The sequence below is a fragment of the Rana temporaria genome, chromosome 8 (assembly GCF_905171775.1).
Source record: "Rana temporaria chromosome 8, aRanTem1.1, whole genome shotgun sequence".
Lineage (NCBI taxonomy): Eukaryota > Metazoa > Chordata > Amphibia > Anura > Ranidae > Rana > Rana temporaria.
In genome coordinates, this window is record NC_053496.1 from 124,785,937 (window position 1) to 124,806,497 (window position 20,561).

General features: G+C 43.1%; 1 protein-coding gene across 2 annotated transcripts in view; it reads right to left on the reverse strand.

Moving 5' to 3' along the window:
* KAT6B (lysine acetyltransferase 6B) overlaps window positions 1–20,561 on the reverse strand; it is a 203,023-nt gene that overhangs the window by 103,438 nt on the left and 79,024 nt on the right. For both annotated transcript variants that reach the window (XM_040320659.1, XM_040320660.1), the window contains exon 3: window positions 12,609–12,717. In XM_040320659.1, the coding sequence (XP_040176593.1) occupies window positions 12,609–12,717 (109 nt within the window). The remainder of the gene's footprint in view (window positions 1–12,608; window positions 12,718–20,561) is intronic.

A 20,561-nucleotide genomic window follows, 5' to 3' on the forward strand; every position in this document is an offset into this window, starting at 1 on the left:
CTGAGTCCCTGGCAGCGTAGTAATTTTTTTTATACGTTGGTCTCGGCTCTCTGCAGGTCATTCACTAAGTCCCCCCGTGTGGTTCTGAGATTTTTTCTCATTGTTCTTGTGATAATTTTGACCCCACGGAGTGAGATCTTGCATGGAGCCCCAGATTGAGGGAGATTATCAGTGGTCTTGTATGTCTTGCATTTTCAAATTATTTCTCCCACAGTTGATTTCTTCACATCAAGCTGCTTGCCTATTGCAGATTCAGTCTTCCCAGCCTGGTGCAGGTCTACAATTTTGTTTCTGGTGTCCTTCCACAGCTCTTTGGTCTTCGCCATAGTGGAGTTTGCAATGTGATTGTTTGAGCTTGTGGACAGGTGTCTTTTATACTGATAAGTTCAAAAAGGTGCCATTAATATAGGTAATGAGTGGAGGACAGAGGCACCTCTTAACCTCCTTAGCGGTATTCCAGAGCCAGGCTCGGGGTGAATCTTGCATACCAAAAGCGGTAACCCAGAGCCAGACTCGGGATCGCATTGCAGAATACAGGGAGAGTATTCGAGCTGTGTCTCCTCGCTCGATTAACAGTGCCAAGCTCCATTCCCTGCGACGTTACGACGCACGGGGACGGAGTTCAGCGCCAAATTCAAAAAGTTACACACATTATATACATACAGTATACTGTAATCTTACAGATTACAGTACTGTATCAAATAATTACACACACCCTTTGTCCCTAGTGGTCTGTCCAGTGTCCTGCATGCACTTTTATATAATAAAAACTGTTCTTTCTGCCTGCAAACTGGAGATTGTCCATAGCAACCAAACAGTGTCCCTTTACATCAAAAGTACTTTTAGACCAGCTAGAAAACTGCGATAATAAATTAGAATCACTTGCAGAATTGAGCGATAGCGATTTGTGGGGAAATTCATCATCAAACATTAAAAGTAAAAAAGCAAGCATAATTAAAAGTTATAATTATTTAAAGTTATTCGTAAGAATTACAGGCCTACACTATAAAACGCCAAATTTCCATGAAAAATAATTGTACCGCTTTCAGCACCTAAAACCAGAAAGAATCATACCGCCAGGGAGGTTAAAGAAGAAGATACAGGTCTGTGAGAGACAGAAATCTTGCTTGTTTGATATTGACCAAATACTTATTTTCCACCATAATTTGCAAATAAATTCTTTCCAAATCAGACAATGTGATTGTCTGGATTTGTTCACACATTTTGTCTCTCGTAGTTGAGGTATACCTATGGATGACAATTACAGGCCTTTCTTTTTTTTTTTTTTTAAAAGGAGGACTTGTACAATTGGTGGCTGACTAAATACTTTTTTGCCCCACTGTATACACACACATTACATTTCATAGTTATACAGCTGGATCACAAAGAGTTGAGTCAACAGTCTAAAACAGGGGTCTCCAAACTTTCTAAACAAAGGGCCAGTTTATTATCCTTCAGACTTTATGGGGGGGCTGGACTGTACCCAGTGGAGGGAGAAAAAGTCCCTGCGTCAGTGGGAAGATAAAATGTACATGGTGCCTATGGTCATTAGGAGGTATAATAGTGGCTCATCATTGGTATTAGTGGAAGGAATAGTATCCCATTGTTGTTTTCAGTGCAAGGAAATGTGCCCAATTGTTTACCTTGTTGGAGTCAGTGAGAGTTCTAGTGCTTCATCAGTGGAAGGAAGCGTGTCCCAAGAGCCGGATAAAGACGAGCAAAGGGCAACATGTGGGCTGTGGTTTGGGGACCACTGGTTTAAAAAGGAAAGGACAGCTGGTCCTGAAGAACTGCTTTGTGTGGGTGGATGGACTAAGTTAGTGGTGCTGCAGATCTGTTTTGTTAACTACAACTCCAATCAGATCTCTCTTCTAAAGTATGGTAAATGTTTTAGTGCTTTGGGGTAGACGTAATAAGATACTTGCCATGATGATTATAAAACAAACCTGTAAGGCTGGGTTCACACTGGTACACTGGTACGACAAACGCTCCGACATTGGGAGCTCATGTCGCATGACGTGTGAAAATCAATGTTTCCCTATGAGAGCCGTCTTAACTGGTCTGACACAAGTCGGTCCGACTTTGAAAATGCTCCCTGTACTACTTTGGTCCGACTTTGATCCTAATTCAGCCCATTGAATATCATTAAAGTCGGATCAAAGTAGGATCCTTGTCCTTACCATCCGACATTTGACATCTGACATGGTGATTACAGCAGCAGTAAAAGGAATTTATCTCACACTGGGATTGTTTTGAATGGTCAAAGGACAAGTCAGACTTTCACAACGTTGGATCAAAGTAGTATCCTGTTCATTCAAGTCGGATGGATGTCGGACCAATGTAGGATAGATGTCTCAGAGCAAAGTAGGATGAAAGTCGTATGACTGTCGTGTAGTATCGGTGTGAACCCAGCCTTAATGTGTTGTCAATTACTACAGGCTTTGTATCCAACAAAGCTGATAATCATTCAGCTAGGCTTGTGTTCCTCTATAGTCTAAAGAGAAATTACATCACTGCAAGATAATCCACAGTTTACTTTAATGACACCAACTTTGCAAAGTAACCAAACACTTTTCATCTATCAGGTTATATGGTAGGTAGAGCAAATAAAAAATATCATCTATTTTAATACCACTTCATTTCTTACAAGGCTGCTAGAAAAAGTGGCTAGTGTAAAATAAGTTCCACGGATGAGCAAGAGCAAATGTTTGTATAATGTTAGCTATAGCCCTAGGGAATACAACTACATGAAAAGGATTGCACTGCAAGGAAGGTATAACATTCTTACTCAATAACATCCCAGGGAATTGCAGAATCTTAATTCAGCAAAATACAGATACTGGATTCACCCGTTCTATCTTGGGTCAGGCCTGTTAGGCACCCCCTGTGAAGTGAGCAGTCAGACAGAAGAGATTATTGCACTGCTCCCACATGATTAGACGGCAGAACAGTGACTTATTCTGAAGCCGCTTCTAAACACAGCACATTACGTGGGACATCGGAGGAGCTAATTAAGGATAATTTGATCTTAATGAGGCAGAGCGAGGATCAGCTGCTAATGCTGAAGGAAGCTGATCCATGAAAGTCGTGTGGAGTTCTCTCTCCACTGTGAGCACAAGGAAGAATAAAGGTTTGGTTTTCTATCCTATGACTTAACTCCTGAAATACTAGAACAGCTTACTTCTACAGACACAATCTCTACAGAATCTATAAACATGTGTCTAGCTTGGGATTTCAATGACTTGACATCATTTAAACTTAATGAACTGATGTTTAGCAAGTCTTTAGCTTCATTAATTCAGCACAGGTTAAATCAATCAGGAAGCAAGTGAAACATAATGGATCAAATGTCTCACTCATTAAATGGTTGTCATTAATACTTCGGAAATCAAAGATACCCTTACACATGTCAATTTTCAGATCAATTTATGTTACTTTTTTTTCTAAACCTAACCTGCTTTTAGCTAGAGACAAAAAACATCCAAGGCCAAGAGCACACGTGGCTGGCGGCAAACTAGTGTGTCTACAATTGGTAATATTATGTACTCCACAGTAAAAAAAAAAATAAAAAAAAAATCAAGGGGGTAACAAAATGTTAAGAAACTGATCCAAAAAAATGTAATGGAAAGAGAATGAATTTAATTGGGATGTCAAAGTATGAAAAAAAAAAAACTTGACGTTTTTTATTTCCAAATATGGCAAACCACGTAAAAGCACAGCTGGACAATTCCCAGGGTGACTGAAAAAAAATTGCAAAAACTGGTGGGGAGAGGGGCGCTGAAATGCCAGGACTATTGTTAGGTAAAACGGACGCTGCTCAAGACAGCAGTGACCAATGTGATTATATTGACAGTGGGAGTTGCACCAGATGGAGTGAGCTACTGTAAGTCGTGCGAGAAAGGTGAACTCACTCTGTTACTCATGCAATGGCAACTGCCAGAACAGTCACATTAGCTACTATGTTCTGAGACAGCCAAATATAACCCCAGCAATAGCCGGCTTATTAGAACCAAGACCATAACTTGTCTATCTACGCTGAATGACTGGCGCAGCTACCAAAATGCTGGCAGGCCATGTGAAAATTAGGCACTTTCTGTTTACTGTCGTTTGAAGTTGTTCTTCTGAAAAATAAATATATTTTCCAATTTGTAAAAAAAATAAAGAAATGTATTTGCACAATTAACAGAACAGTTAACTCAGGAATATTATATACATATGCTCAAGTGCGCTCTGTCAGCTCAATAAAGAGAATGAGCAATTAAACAGCTCTCTATAGCAGGGAGTCTGCAGGGAGTCCATGTATGAAAGTTCAAATGCAGCACAAGGTGTGTTTGTGGTCACAAATAGGCCGACTGTGGATGGCTGCCGGCTCATAAGCTAGAAGGGGCTCTGTAGACAGTAAAACACAAAAGAGCAGTGCCATCTAAGTGCAGCAATGTTAAAACATTTTTAATATAGGACAGACAAATTGGAACTCACAAGATCGTAGAGCTCACAGCGCACGCATGTAGGAAGGTATAAGAGGTGCATCCACTCCTGGGGGAAGGCTCACAGGTGGAGAGGCAGCTGATGTTCCTGGCTGTTCTGGTGGCTCCCAGCGCTTCCTGGTTCTCAGAATCTGCTATGGGGCGGCTGGACACGTCACTCCTAGATTGCGTGGAGAGGAGCGCACGTTCGGAGCATGCGTGCTCCTTCATCAGGCATTGGTGAGGAGCTTGCATGCTCCAACCGCGCACTCCTCCCCACTCCCTCTCCATCCGGAAGTGACGCGTCCAGCTACTCCATAGTAGATTCTGAGAACCAGGAAGCACTGGGAGCCACCAGCACAGCTGGGAACATCACCTCACCCTCTGGACTTTATATATATACATATATACATACACACACACACACACACACACACACACATATATATATATATATATATATATATATATTTTTCAAAAATGTATCTCCATTAACCACTTCAGCCCGGAAGAATTGGCTGCTCAATGACGGGTCATTTTTTGCAATTCGACACTGCGAAAAGTAATCCTCTGAACCTCTTCTCTTAGAGGCTGGTTTATATTTGGGCTCTGGTGAGTTTAACCCCCTAATGGGAGTATATATCACTTGGTGGAATTGGAGTGATCAGTGGAAGGTGCACACTGCAATTACTTCTAGGCTCACCTATGGACATTATTCTAAATCACTCTTCCTAAAAGACTTTTCCTGTGGCGTTGGCCACATTCACTTAACATTAGCCCTGTTTTATAGTATCTGACTGATACAGTATTCTGGATTGTGAATGTTTTTATATACTATCGTTTATATATTTTTCTTAATTTTAAACAGCTACTTAAGTTTCTGGTCCCAGTCTGACAAGACAACTGGGTGTGTTTTAACATTATATACATTTCTAGATACCCTTGGGTTATTGTGGGAACATTAATAATTTCCTTTGGCGTTCAGTGGTGTAACGTAGGCCTTTAATTTACATGTTTTTATATAACCGCCATTATATATAATGTTTGGGGGTTCCAAGTAATTTCCTAGCAAAAAAAAAAATGTTTTTAACTTGTAAACACCAAATCTCAGAAAGAAACTTGGTCCTCAGCCTGCAAAACAAAGGCACAATGAGCTATTATGCAGTTATTTCCGGGTATCGCGGGCTCCAGCGACGTGATTGGTCAGAGCCATGATGACAGACACGAACGAGCCGTTGCTTCAGTGCAGATGTGCGGCTGACACTGATACAGGGGATATCTCCTAAACCGTGCAGGGATATCCATGGTAGCTACAGGCAAGTCTTATTATAGGCTTACCTGTAATGAAAAGTGGTTGTACAGGGTTTACAACCATTTTAACCACTTCAGCCCTGGGCCTCTTTTTTTTTACACTTGTTGTTTAAGTTAAAATATATTTTTTTATGCTAGAAAATTACTTAGAAAAAAAAATATATAATGTTTGGAGGTTCTAAAACCCTAGAGAATAAAATGGCAGTCATTGCAATACTTTGTCACACCGTATTTGCGCAGTGGTCTTACAAGCACACTTTTTTTTGGGAAAAAATACACTTTTTTTAATTAAAAAAATAAGACATCCGTAAAAAAAAAAATAGCCCAATTTTTTTTATATTGCGAAAGAATGTTATGCCGAGTAAATTGATACCCAACATGTTACGCTTCAAAATTGCGCCCGCTCGTGGAATGGCGACAAACTTTTGCCCTTAAAAATCTCCATAGGCGATGTTTACAATTTTCTACAGGTTGCATGTTTTTCATTACAGAGGACGTCTAGGGCTAGAAATATTGCTCCCACTCTAATGATCATGGCGATACCTTACATGTGTGGTTTGAACACAGTTTTCATACAAGGGCGCTCCGCACCTATGCGTTCTCTTCTCAGTGAAGTCGGTCAAATAAAAACCGCCACTCACCTCCTCCGCTGCAGGCTCTGCCACAAAACGCATACAGGGGTCCCCACAATGATGCCCCAGTAATCCCCCCCCCCCCCCCCGCCTTCTCCTCATCGCCCTGGGTGCCGTCATGACAGTGGCGTGGGCGCCACCATGCCGGGAGCGCTTTATGCTGTCTAATGGGCAGATGGAGAGGGGGGGCCGTGGTTGCGCGTGCCCAGACACGGCGCACCCGTGTGCAGGCACCAAGAGGCTGATTTAAAGCCCAGCAAGCCAAAAGCCTTCTGTAAGCGGCATGGACACAGAGCTGTGGGCTTTAAGCATCCCTGTGGATTTGAACCAGGCAAACCAAGACTCCTACTCTGCATCAGGTTGTGCAGTGAGCTAATATGTGTATTGTAAAACTATAACACAACAGTGATTACATTTTTTTTGTGGATAGTACCTTTGCTTACAGTAAGGACTATACCCCCGAGAAGAGTTACAAGGGCTGGTAAAGGAGGCATCAGAAGATCTCCGCTTAAGGCTAAGAAATCTAAATTTGCCTGCAGTTTACCATCCCCCTCTGTCAGCCTGATAGCAGCCTCACAGGATGAGCCCCTGTCTGGTTCTGCAGCTTCTCCTATGGCAGCAACTGTATACGTCACTGAGGACGCTTTGGATGGCTTGGAAGAAAAGGATTGCTACTATTATCACAACCTCCTTAAAAGATAGCAGAAAACAGGGTAGATCCCTTTCATTTGCTCTGGCTCTCTCATCAGATGAGCCTTCTGAGGGTAAAAAATCCCACTCTGGAGATGAGGATCATGTGCAGTCTGAGGATGAGAGGATTCCTGCCACCTCTCAGTCGCTAAAGATGCAGGTACAATATTTTACAGAGATTGTGCGTGCCACTTACAAATTACCTCCTGTTGAAACTTCTATGTCCTTTGTTTCCTCTTTTGGGATCTCAGAAGTCCCCGCAGGCTGCACGCTCCTTTCCAGTTCATCCCTTGCTGGATAAACTGATGTATGATGTTCACCCAGATAAACGTTTTTTCCTCCTAAACAGTTTTTCCCTCTTTTATCCTATGGAGGAAAGTTTCACTAAGAAATGGGGGTACTTGCTATTGATGCAGACATTTCTTGTGCAAACAAAAACCTGACCTGTCCTATAGACAATACTCAGGGTTTTAAGGATCCAACTGATAAAAAGCTGGAGTCCCTATTGAAAGCCTCCTCCTCCATGACTGGGGCTGTAGTACAACCTGCAGTTGCAGCTATTGGTGTAGGTTAGTTCCTCAAGGAACAAATGAAACAGATGATTAACCTCCTCCCTACAGACGAGGTTGAGATTTATGAGGACCTTCTTAAGGCCTTGTGTTTTGTGATTGATGCGATTATGGACTCTGTTCAGCAAGCATCCCGCTTGAATCTCCTGCAGGTACACATGTGCAGGTCCCTTTGGTTAAAACATTGGGAGGCCGAGGTTTCTTGCAAAAGATACTTGCCAGCGTTCCCCATTTTGGAGAAGGACGCCTGTTTGGGAATGACCTGGATTTATTCATCAAAAAGTTTACCGGAGGAAAGTCTACTGTGTTGCCGGTTAAAAGTAGAGTAAACGTCCTTTATTTAATCGTTCTCTTTCTCCAGTCCCTGGAACCTCATTCTCCAGGCAGTGGCGACGACCTCCCCAGTTTAACACTAGGGGAGAGTTAGCCCCAGTGGATCAGGGTTTTACTCAATCCTTTCACAGTTCCAAAACCAAACAGGGATGTCAGACCTATCGTGTATCTGAAAGGCCTGAATCAGTTTCTGAACATTTGCTCCTTTCACATGGAGTCTGTCCGTTCAGTTGTTTCCACCCTTCAGGGAGGAGAATTCCCAGCATCAATGGACATCAGAAATGCATATCTACATGTGCCAATATTTCCCGCTCACCAAAAATTTTTAAGGTTTGCAGTGGTTCAGCGCCACTTTCAGTTTGTGGCCCTTCCTTTCGGGCTGGCTGCAGCACCTCGGGTGTTCACAAAGATACTGGCCCCCGGCCCTGGAAAGGCTAAGGGCACGGGGCATATCAGTAACAGCCTATCTGGACGATCTGTTGATCATAGATCAGTCCGCTGCATGCTTGGGCCACAATGTGCACAGCACAGTGGAATATTTAGGAGTACCTAGGCTGGGTCCTCAATCTGGAAAAATCCTTGCAGCCCCAAAGAAGGCTGGAGTACTTGGGCATGATTATAGACACGTCCCAAAGCAAGGTATTACTTCCCAAGCCAAAAGCCATAGGAGACTTGGTCCGAGTGGTAAAGGCAAAGCTTTTGAAGGCCTTCCATCTGTCTATGCATAAGATTATTGGGAAAGATGGTAGCCTCATTCGAGGCTGTTCCTTACGCCCAGTTTCACTCAAGGCCGTTACAGGGCAGAATGCTGTCAGCTTGGAACAAAGTTGTATTGGCCCTGAACCTTCCTATGATCTTATCTCCAAAGGTTCGCCAGAGCCTCAATTGGTTGCTCCCCCCGAAATCTGTCAAAAGGAAAATCCTTTACCCCGGTTACCTCGAAATTGGTAACCACAGACGCCAGCCTTCTAGGCTGGGGGGGGGGGCAGTTCTGGAAGAAGCATCTGCCCAGGGGGAAGTGGGGAAATTATATGTCAGAAGTGGGGTGCCCCAGATGTGGACCTGTTGACTTCCCGGTTCAACGCAAAGCTGGACAAGGGTCAGATGCCTTGACAATCTCATAGGATCGTTATTCTCTGATTATGCGTTCCCTCCAGTTCCGCTTCTCCCACGATTCTTTCAGAGAGTCAAGAGGGAAGGAGAGCCGGTGATTTTGATCACCCAGGCTTGGCCCAGGAGACCCTGGTACGTAGAAAACGCAAGGATGGCACTAGGTAGACCTTGGGTTCTCCTACTACGCTCGGACCTACTATTGCAGGGTCCAATATACCATCCCGCCTTACAAAGTCTAAATATGACGTTGACAGCTGTTGAGGCCCGCATTGAGGAAACGTGGGCTCTCAGGTCCAGTCCTATCCACTCTGGTTAATGCTAGGAAGCCGGCCTCCAGGCTCATCTACTAAAGAATCTGGAAGGCATATGTTTTCTGGTGTGAATCCAGAAGGAGGCATCCTTGGAAGTATGCAATTAATAGGATTCTTGCCCTTCTTCAGTTGGACTTAAATAAAAAGTTGGCCTTGTCGGCATTCTTTTAAAAATCCGCTTGCCTCTCATTCCCTAGTCCGGGCCTTGCTCAGGGAGCACTGCGCTTGAATACGCCAGTTAAGTCTCCCGTGTGCCCATGGGATTTGAATTTGGTATTATCCATTTTACAGAAGTTACCTTTTGAACCATTTGTCTTTTCGACAAAGAAACAGTTTTTTCTTGTAGCCATATCCTCGGCACGGAGGGTATCGGAAGTGGCGGCTCTTTCATTTAAAGAACCGTATATGATTATTCAGGATGACAGGGGGGTGGTGCATCCTCACCCGACTTTTTTATCTAAGGTGGTTTCAGGATTTCATCTGAATTAAGATATAGTCCTACCGTCTTTTTTTTCCAGATCCGCAGTCTGCGGAGGAAGAAGGTCTACACTCTCCAGATGTTGCAAGACCGGTGAAAGTTTATCTGCAAGCTACAGCTCAGATACGAAAGACTGATTTTCTTTTTACCTAGCCAAGGCCCAGTGAAGGGTCAGGCAGCGTCGAAATCTACTATTGCAGGTCGGATTCGACAAGTCGTTATTCAGGCCTATGGTTATAAAAGAAGATGTCTCCTTTTAAGGTGAAGGCACACTCGGCTAAAGCACTTGGTGCTTCATGGGCAGTGCATCACCAGGCCTTCATGGCTCAGATCTGTAAGGCTGCTACTTGGTCTTCGGTCCATACATTAAGTTCTACCAGGTAGATGTGAGAGGATAGGAGGATGCCGCCTTCGGGCGTAGTGTGCTGCAGGCAGCAGTATAGATCCTCTGGCCCGATGGCGGTCCTATTTCAGATCTGTGTCTCCCTCCCCCCAATTTTAGCATTGCTATGGGACATCCCATTAAGTAATTAGGGCTGTGTGTCCCGTGATTTATGATCAAGAAAATAGGATTTTTTAATGCAGCTTACCTGTAAAATCCTTTTCTTGGAAATACATCACGGGACACAGAGCTCCCGCCCCTCTTCGGAGTTAAATGTGGGACGCTTATTGCTTTGCTACAAAACTGAGGCACTCTCCATTTGGGAGGGGTTATGTAGGGGAGGAACTCAATTTTAATTTGGTTAACCAGTGTCCAATCACCTGTGGTGACTATATAACCCATTAAGTAATTAAGGCTCTGTGTCCCATTATATATTTCCAAGAAAAGGATTTTACAAGTAAGCTGCAGGGTTTGACAAATTTGCTTGGAATCTAGGAGCCAGCTAAAAAAGTTAGGAGCCAGAAAACGCACCCCATCCAGACGAGCTTGTGCGCAGAAGCAAACACATACGTGAGCAGCGCCCGCATATGTAAACGGTGTTCAAACCACACATGTGAGGTATCGCCGCGATCAGTAGAGCGAGAGCAATAATTCTAGCCCTAATTAAAAAAAAGTGTAATTTTTTCCCAAAAAAGTGCGCTTGTAAGACCGATACGCAAATGCGGCGTGACAGAAAGTATTGCAACGATCGCCATTTTATTCTCTAGGGGGTTAGGATAAAAATATATATAATGTTTGAAAAATGACATTAGAATTGCTGTTTAACACTTAATGCTTAACTTGTAATACCAACGGCCACCACCAGATGGCGCCAGCTCACACAAGGAAGAGCTGGGGACTTCACAAGGCCGCAAAGCCGCGGCCTTAATTACCGGACATCACTGGCCCCCCGCGATCGAGGTGGGGGCCTAGTCCGCCGCGATCCTGGGGAAAAGGTGCTCCGCAGACTAGGCCGAAGCCTCACCTAAAACATCCTGCCCACAGCGATCCTGGGAAAAGGCATCTGCCGCTCGTGGCCTTTTCCCAGGATCTCGGCGAGCTGCGCGCAGGATGTTTTAGGCGAGGCCGCGGCTTTGGCCTAGTCCGCGGAGCGCCGGTCCTATGGAACAACATTTTTTTTTTTTTGCCCACCTTCCAAGCCAAGTTGCCAGGACGCTATTTCTAGTCGCCATGGCGACCGGGATTTGTCGAGCCCTGGTAAGCTGTATTAAAAAAATCCTATTTTTTTTACAGTGTTAAACCACTTAAGGACCCCTTTCACGCCGATATACGTCGGCAGAATGGCATGGCTGGGCACATCAACGTATATGTACGTTGTCCTTTAAGCCCAGCCGTGGGGTGCGAAGCTCCATGACCGCGGGACTCGCGGACCCGATATGTAAACACGGCTTCCCCGTTCTTCACTGTGGCGGCGTCATCGATCGTGTGATCCCTTTTATAGGGGGACACAATCGATGACGTCACACCTACAGCCACACCCCCTACAGTTGTAAACACACTTGAGGTCACACACATAACCCCATCAGCGCCCCCTGTGGTTAACTCCCAAACTGCAATTGTAATTTTCACAATAAACAATGCATTTTAAATGCATTTTTTGCTGTGAAAATAACAATGGTCCCAAAAATGTGTCAAAATTGTCCGAAGTGTCCGCCATAATGTCGCAGTCACGAAAAAAATAAAAAAATATAAAAAAAAAAAAAAATCGCTGATCGCCGCCATTAGTAGTAAAATAAAAAAAAAAAATAACTAATAAAAATGCAATAAAACTATCCCCTATTTTGTAAACGCTATAAATTTTGCGCAAACCAACCGATAAACGATTATTGCGATTTTTTTTAACCAAAAATAGGTAGAAGAATACGGATCAGCCTAAACTGAGGAAAAAAATGTTTTATATATTTTTGGGGCATATTTATTATAGCAAAAAGTGAAAAATATTGCATTTTTTTCAAAATTGTCGCTCTATTTTTGTTTATAGCGCAAAAAAAAAAAAACGCAGAGGTGATCAAATACCACCAAAAAGAAAGCTCTATTTGTGGGGAAAAAAAGAAGGACGCCAATTTTGTTTGGGAGCCACGTCGCACGACCGCGCAATTGTCAGTTAAAGCGACGCAGTGCCGAATCGCAAAAAAGGGGCAAGGTCCTTTAGCTGCATTTTGGTCTGGGTCTTAAGTGGTTAAATATACTTGAATGTACATGCAATTAAAAATGAGAAACTCAAACATTACTTTGAAGGCAAACGTTATAAAAGCCAACTTACCACTGCTCCCACAGTCCGCACATGAGATCAACTCTTCAGGTTTCTTCTCTCGGTTGGATTCCTTTGTCCCAAGACAGAAACTACAGATGGGAATGGGATCTGCTCTTGGCTGTATGAAAAAAAACAAAGGAATCTCAATAGAATCTCAACTGCAAACAGAATGGACCTGTAATACAGGCAGAATTTCATCAACACCAGCTCAAAGCTCGTCAACCCTGGCGTGTGTACAATTTATTGATGTACAATAAATATATTTTAACTAGAAAATGCATTTCCTGCAGAAAATGCGTGGGAATGCTGAATAGCTGAATTGCTAAGCCCACACCAAAGCCATTCACCATAACCACTACACTATATTTAGGACATACAAGCAGTGTTCCTTTAGTACTTGTAAAGCCTCTTATTGATCATTAATCCCCACACCTAATGAGTGAGAGAACCCTTCAAACAAGCCTTAATAAATCCACAACAGTACATGCCATCGAAACAGCGACTTCACCGTTAGAGACACACGGCCTTTGTGAACCTATTGGTATAACATTTATGTTGATAAACTTATATACCCATGTCAGCGATTTAAAAAAATAAGTTTGCTGTGTGTTTCGCTGGGAAATGTGAAGAATTTTATACAGAACAGTCAATGCAAGAAAGTGTAGAACTCTTGTCATTTGGAAGCTCAACCAGCTAAAATTAAAAGGTGTATCACAAAACTGAGCACATTGCCTGAAACTAAACAAAAATACCTACGTTTTGATGTATAAATTGTGTATAACAAGTAGATCTTGTGGGAGTGATAGCAATTTATAGAGAAGGAACAAAGATAATTTTTTTAAAGCTCTGTGCTGTAGCGATTACATCATCAACTCTAACCAGCCCCATAGACACTCTTAGCTGGATTCAGAAAGAGCGCCGCATCTTTAAGGCGGCGTAGCGTATTTACGCTACGCCGCCGTAAGTTAGATAGGCAAGTAATGTATTCACAAAGCACTTGCCTCCTAACTTACGGCGGCGTAGCGTAAATGTGGCTGGCGTAAGTGCGCCTAATTCAAATGAGGATGGGGGGCGTGTTTTATGTAAATGATTGGTGACCCGACGTGATTGACGTTTTTTACGAACGGCGCATGCGCCGTCCGTGCACATATCCCAGTGTGCATTGCTCCAAAGTACGCCGCAAGGACGTATTGGTTTCGACGTGAACGTAAATGACGTCCAGCCCCATTCACGGACGACTTACGCAAACAACGTAAATTTTTCAAATTGACTAGGCCAGCTAGGGGGCAGCTTTATCTTTACGCGGCGTAACTCTTACGGAAACGGCGTATTTTTTTCTGCGACGGGCGCACGTACATTCGTGAATCGGCGTATCTAGGCATTTACATATTCTACGCCAAACTCAACAGAAGCGCCACCTAGCGGCCATCTTAAATATTGCACCCTAAGATACGACGGCGCAGGCTGTCGTATCTTAGCTAGGTTTAAGTGTATCTCAGTTTGAGAATACACTTAAACTTACGAGGGCGCAGATTCAGAGTTACGTCGGCGTATCTACTGATACGCCAGCGTAAATCTTTCTGAATCTAGCTATCTGTTTATTCGATAAAATTTCCTGAAAAGATCACTAAAAACTTAAACGATTAGAAATATGATATCAATCTGAAAAGATATAGCCGGATAGCTGAATATTTTGTGAACATTTTAAAGTTTGTTTGGCGTCTGTAGATGAAAGTATGAAGGAGCTGAAACTTTTGGTAGCGGAAGAAGATTTTAAGGATTTGAAGCATGCTCTCATTGACTTCAATGTTAAAAAAAAGTGTTAAAAAGCCTAATGTTTTAAAAAGTATAAATCGTAGAAAAAAAAAAAAAAAGTTGAAGTCGTCCCATCATTAGCTGAAAGAGCTGAACATTTTAAAAGCTGAATGGTCTTAATAGCTGAAAGTATGCAGAAGTTACGCAGAGCCATAAAAACGTACGGAATAATAAAATTAAGATTAAGAATAATAAAAAACGAACAACACAACTGGGCATGCTATTGAGCATTCCCACTAATAACTATAGTGGACAGCTGTCAATATATACTTAAGCAAGACCCTCTAGTATGCTAGGTATGAGAGAGTTTTTTTTTTTTTAGTCAGTGTAGGTAAATTTATACAGGCTTGGCTGGCAGCCAGGCTGCTTGTTTTTGTTTCTGTGTTGGCAGAAATCCAGGGAGAGTTAGATGACACACCGGCAGCATCACTGACCTCCCACTTATTTCCAGAACTTGATGGAACCTTCTGGAAAGTGGTGAGGTAGAGCTGTCTGGAGTATTCTGAGGACCCTGACCAATCCCCAACTTGGAATGGCAGGCCTCCTCAAATACTCAGGGTCAGCCCAGCTGGGGAAGAGTTGTTCAGGTGGAAGCTGGAAATAGAGTGTTAGGCCATCGTCTGCCTTTAAAGGAAGCTCCCCTGCCTGGGGGCGGGGAGTGACCTTGGGCCTGGGCTCAGATGGGACCTTCCTACAACCAGCAGAGGTGTCCTGGATAGGAGGCACGGGAGCAAGGATGAACAGCAGAAAACACGAAATTGAGAAATCACAAATTTGGAAATTAAGAGGCTGCACACCCTGAAAAAATTGCAATATGGAAAAGTCCCCCCACTGTGTTTTTTAGCAGCAAATAAATAGGATTTTTATAACAGCTTAACTGTAAAATCCCTTTCTTGGAGTACATCACGGGACACAGAGCCTTAACAACTAAATGGGTTATATACACCACTTTAGGCAGAAAGGTTGGGTGAGAACGCAACACTACTCCATCTCTGTGGATTATCAAATATGGCTCTTTACAAGAAAAAGCTGCCAATTCTGATACCCTTCTAGCGGAGGATATAGCAACCAGAAAAAACAATTTCCTTGTCAAAAGGACCAAGGGAATGTGACGTATTGGTTCAAAAGGATGTCTTTGTAAAACAGCCAAGACAAAATTCAAATCCCACAGGTACAAGGGGGATTTAACTGGTGGATTCAAGCGCATCACCCCTTGAATAAAGGCCTGATCAGGGAATGTGAGGCAAACACTGGTAAGGCCAAAACCTGCCCCTTGATGGTACTCAAGGCCAGCTTCATTTCCACCCCCAACTGTAGAAAGGATTCTAGCAATGACATATTTCCGAGGGTGCCAACCCTTGGATTCACACCAGGAAACATATGGCTTCCACATTCTGTAATAAATGAGCCTGAAGGCAGGCTTCCTAGTGTTAACCAGAGTGGAGAGGAGTGAACCTGAGAGCCCTCGACAAGACGTAGGTTTCAACAGCCAAATTTAGACTTTGTAAGGAAGGATGGAATACTGGACCCTGTAAGAGCAGGTCTGGACACAGTGGGAGGACCCATGGGTCTCCAACTGCCATTCTCATGATCTCTGTATACCAGGGTCTTCTGGGCCATGCTGGGCCTACGAGGACCACTAGTTTTCTCTCCTCCTTGATCCTGCGAAGAAGTCACGGTAGAAGATGAACCGGAGGGGTGCGTGTTATACGCCGATAAATACCATATAGATGTATGTATGTATGTATGTATGTATGTATGTATGTATGTATGTATGTATGTATGTATATATATATATATATATATATATATATATATATATATATATTATAGATCACCATCTCATGTATATCTTAAAATACAGCAGGCATATATACAACATAAGAGTACGATTCTTAATAAATATTCCCAACTGTGAAGAAAAATAATATATAAAAAGGAGTGAACCCAAAAAGTTCAAACATGAAGAATTATATATTAGTGCTAACAGATGTACAGTATGTTAAACATTAGACACCTGCCAATTGCCCACACAATCAGAAAAGGTTGGAGGGGCCGGGGAGGGTCTGGGAACCCAAAGGCTCTTGCTGAACACACTCCCAATTAGGCCAAGGCTCACAGTCCAGGTTTTACTGGAGAGCGTAGTAGCAAACATTTTGCTGACACTTTAGAATTCCAGCCAAGCTGGTTTGTGTCTGCTGAGGGACTTTTCTGTCAGCGGCCACTTTCTTTCCCCCCCTGCAGGACTGTTAATCCTCAGGGGGAAACTCCCCTTTTCTCTTCTCTCTATTCTTTACCATTTTCTCTTTTTTATGGTAGATTTTACCTACACTATTTTCGAACTCCCATGTTGGGGAGACATATGGAAAACGGAAAAGACAGGACTGAGGCCATGGGGCAGCTGTCCCACATCACAATGTACCAATAGCACAAACACGTTCTACCCCGGGAAGGGGGTCCTATCAATTCTAAACAAATTATGCAGCAATGCATCCCGACAAGATGCACAGTGGACATTTTGGGATGTTGTACCCTACTCCGTACTTGTGCATTTCTGTATATAACCTAATGTACTGTCCTTCATGTCATGACTAGGGATGCACCGAAATTCCGGCCGCTGAAACATATCGGCCGAAAATGGGGTTTTCTCCACTTTGCCTAAACAGAAAATGTTGCCGATAATGGGGCCGAAAAAGTGGCCAGCAGCCGCCGCTGGCTCTGATTGGCTAAAAGTGTTTTCTGCGGCGCTGAGCTTCTTCTGGTTCTCCACCTGTTGCGAAGGATGGTGCCAGGCTCTTCCGAGGATTTACAGGTGATGTGTGCGGGGACTGAGGGCTAAGGCCTGCCGGGGGACGGGTCACCTGTGTCGGGGTGGGACTTGGGAGGGGGACGCCCCACTGCTCCTCATTGTCTGCCCTCCAACTCCAAACATGCTGACAGCGGATGGGACATACAGTGAGGCTGCAGATTTCTTCCCAGGAATCCCCTTCTCCTGAATAGAGGAAAGCCCTAATTGGTGTCACAGGGCCCTAGCCACTCACTCTCCCTCACTCACTTCTCCCTGCAGCCCCCACCTCTTCATTCCACAGCATGGAGGGTGTCTGCTTTCATATACACACCCCGTGCCCGCCTGCCACAATTTTCATCACCTGAACTATCCCCACTTCCCTGGCCTCGCAGTGCGAAGGAGAGAGTTCCATGCTATGTGTTCATACAAACCACTAGTGTGAGGAGAGGAGGGCAGGGCTCTGACTTCACACCACAGGACAGCCGACAGGTGGGTGAGTGCTCGGCTCTGCCCGGGTATGGAGGGGTAGTGTATGTGTGTATATGGATGGACTGTTCTGTGCAGTGCTGTATATAGATGCATGCTTTGCTGTCACATCCACTGTGAGCTCTACATTTTACAGAGAATGCCACAGGTGTCTTACAGGCTAGCTCCACCTTTTTTAAGACTGTGAATCACCTTGTGTGCCACCTTCCTTCACCACTGTATGCTCACCTGGTATTTTTACCTATAAAAATTAGGTCAGGATGTGCCTTCCCTGCTTTTACTCTGTATGTCCATACAATTTTACTGGTCCTTAGGGTGTTGATTATAATATATATTCTTCAAAAGTGCTAAAAAAAAAAAAAAATAGTGCTTTTCTGTAACTAACCCGAAATTGGCAAAAGTAATGCAGGAACTATTTTCTCAAATCGGTGTGCCGCCGCAAAGTCGGTGTCACACCGATTTGAACGGTGCAATTGTCAGCAATAGGCTGCGACTTATCAGGGTGGATTTGATTTGAATCACTGGTAAAAAGCCTTGATACATTTTATTTAAAATATACACTGTCATTTTTGGTATGGGTCATTTTCGGTTTCGGTCTGACATTTTTTTTTAATTTCGGTTTCGTTTGTTCTGAAATTTCCATTTCGGTGCACCTCTAGTCATGACATTGTATGTCACATTATGTTTATATTTCCATGTTGATATGTTATTTTACGTTTCGTTATGCAACATGGCGGTCCATGTGGGCCTCTTTCCTGATATAAATAAAAAATAAATATACTAAAACATATATAGCTGCAATAATTGGTATTTTTTATATTTGCACTGAATTCAGCTTCAACTTGCTATTTAAAAAAATATATACACATCTGCCAAAAACACACAAGTCTTTGTTTTGGCATAGGTCTGGTTTAAAGGGCCATTCTGGTGCCTAATTACCCACCATCCCCATACTTGCCTATTCAAAGTGCATCTGTTGTTCAGTTTTAGTCTGATAAACTCATCTCTTGTGTTCAGCACTGACAGCGACCCCCTTGTGCCTACCATATGGTCACAAATTAAAAATGTTCTTTTGCTTCATGTAAGGTGATGTGTACAGCTTGTGCACAGTGTGCATACTGCATGAATGTTCAGTGTCTGGCTGGTGTATTATTTCAGTCTGTTAAACTCATCAGCAACGTTCGGTGGAATCAGCCACTTATGCTTTACTAGACAGCCATACGTCAGTGAGCAAAGCCTCATTGGAGACCGAAATCTATGGTCTGCCTGTTTCCTGTATGCCAGTGCACACAATACTGAACAATTCCCAGAATGACCCAGGCTGGCCTAAGTCATACAGATCATTTATTTCTTCCAATATACATAAGAATAGAGCCTTGCTTTGAATGAATGTGCAAATTATTAGAGGCAAATTATTATTTCTGGAATTTATATGGAACTAAAGTTCAGTTTAACACAGGATCATTCAATCCAATGTCTCTATCATACTTGTGCACACCACAGCCAAACCGGGTTGATGCCAATTAACCTACTAGTATGTTTTTGGATTGTGGCATGAAACCCTTGTGCAAATAGGGAGAACGGAGTCCATTCAAATAGTGTCCTTGGATTTGACCCAGGAAACCAAACTTCAAGAGAAGAATGCTAACCTGTTAGCCACCATGCTTGCCCAGTGACAGCCCAGGAGCTTCAGTAAATGTACTTGAGTAATGGGTTGCCAAATGAGGAAAATAAGCAACAGCTTCAGAGAACAGAACGAGGAAACAGCCCAGCCACGATTCCAAACTCCATACATGTGATGCAAAACCCCCACTATATAAAAATACTACTAGTACTAGTACTAATACTAAATACACACACACACACACGCACACACACAGTGGGGATCGAAAGTTTGGGCACCCCAGGTAAAAATTTGTATTATGTGCATAACGAAACCAAGCACAGATGGAAAAATCTCCAAAAGGCATCAAATTACAGGTTAGACATTCTTATAATATGTCAAAAAAGTTCGATTTTATTTCCATCATTTACACTTTCAAAATTACAGAAAACAAAAAAAATGGCGTCTGCAAAAGTTTGGGCACCCTGCAGAATTAATAGCATGCACTGCCCCCTTTGCAAAGCTGAGACCTGCCAGTGTTATGGATTGTTCTCAATCATCATCTGGGAAGACCAGGTGATGTCAATCTCAAAGGTTTTAAATGCCCACACTCATCTGACCTTGCCCCAACAAACGGCACCATGGGTTCGTCTAAGCAGTGGTCTAGAAAACTGAAACTGAAAAAAGTTGACGCTCACAAAGCTGGAGAAGGCTATAAGATAGCAAAGCTTTTTCAGATGTCAATATCCTCTGTTCGGAATGTAATTAAGAAATGGCAATCATCAGGAACAGTGGAAGTTAAAGCAAGATCTGGAAGACCAAGAAAAATATCAGACAGAACAGCTCGCAGTATTGTGAGAAAAGCAATTCAAAACCCACGTTTGACTGCACGATCCCTCCAGAAAGATCTGGCAGACACTGGAGTTGTGGTACACTATTACACTATAAAGAGATACTTGTACAAACATGGTCTTCATGGAAGAGTCATCAGAAGAAAACCTCTTCTACGTCCTCACCACAAAAATCAGCGTTTGAACTTTGCAAATGAACATATAGACAAGCCTGATGCATTTTGGAAACAAGTTCTGTGGACCGATGAGGTTAAAATAGAACTTTTTTTTGCCAGAATGAGCAAAGGTACGTTTTGAGAAGAAAAGGGCATAGAATTTAATGAAAAGAACCTCTGTCCAACTGTTAAGCATGGGGGTGGATCAATCATGCTTTGGAATTGTATTGCAGCCAGTGGCACAGGGAACATTTCACGAGTAGA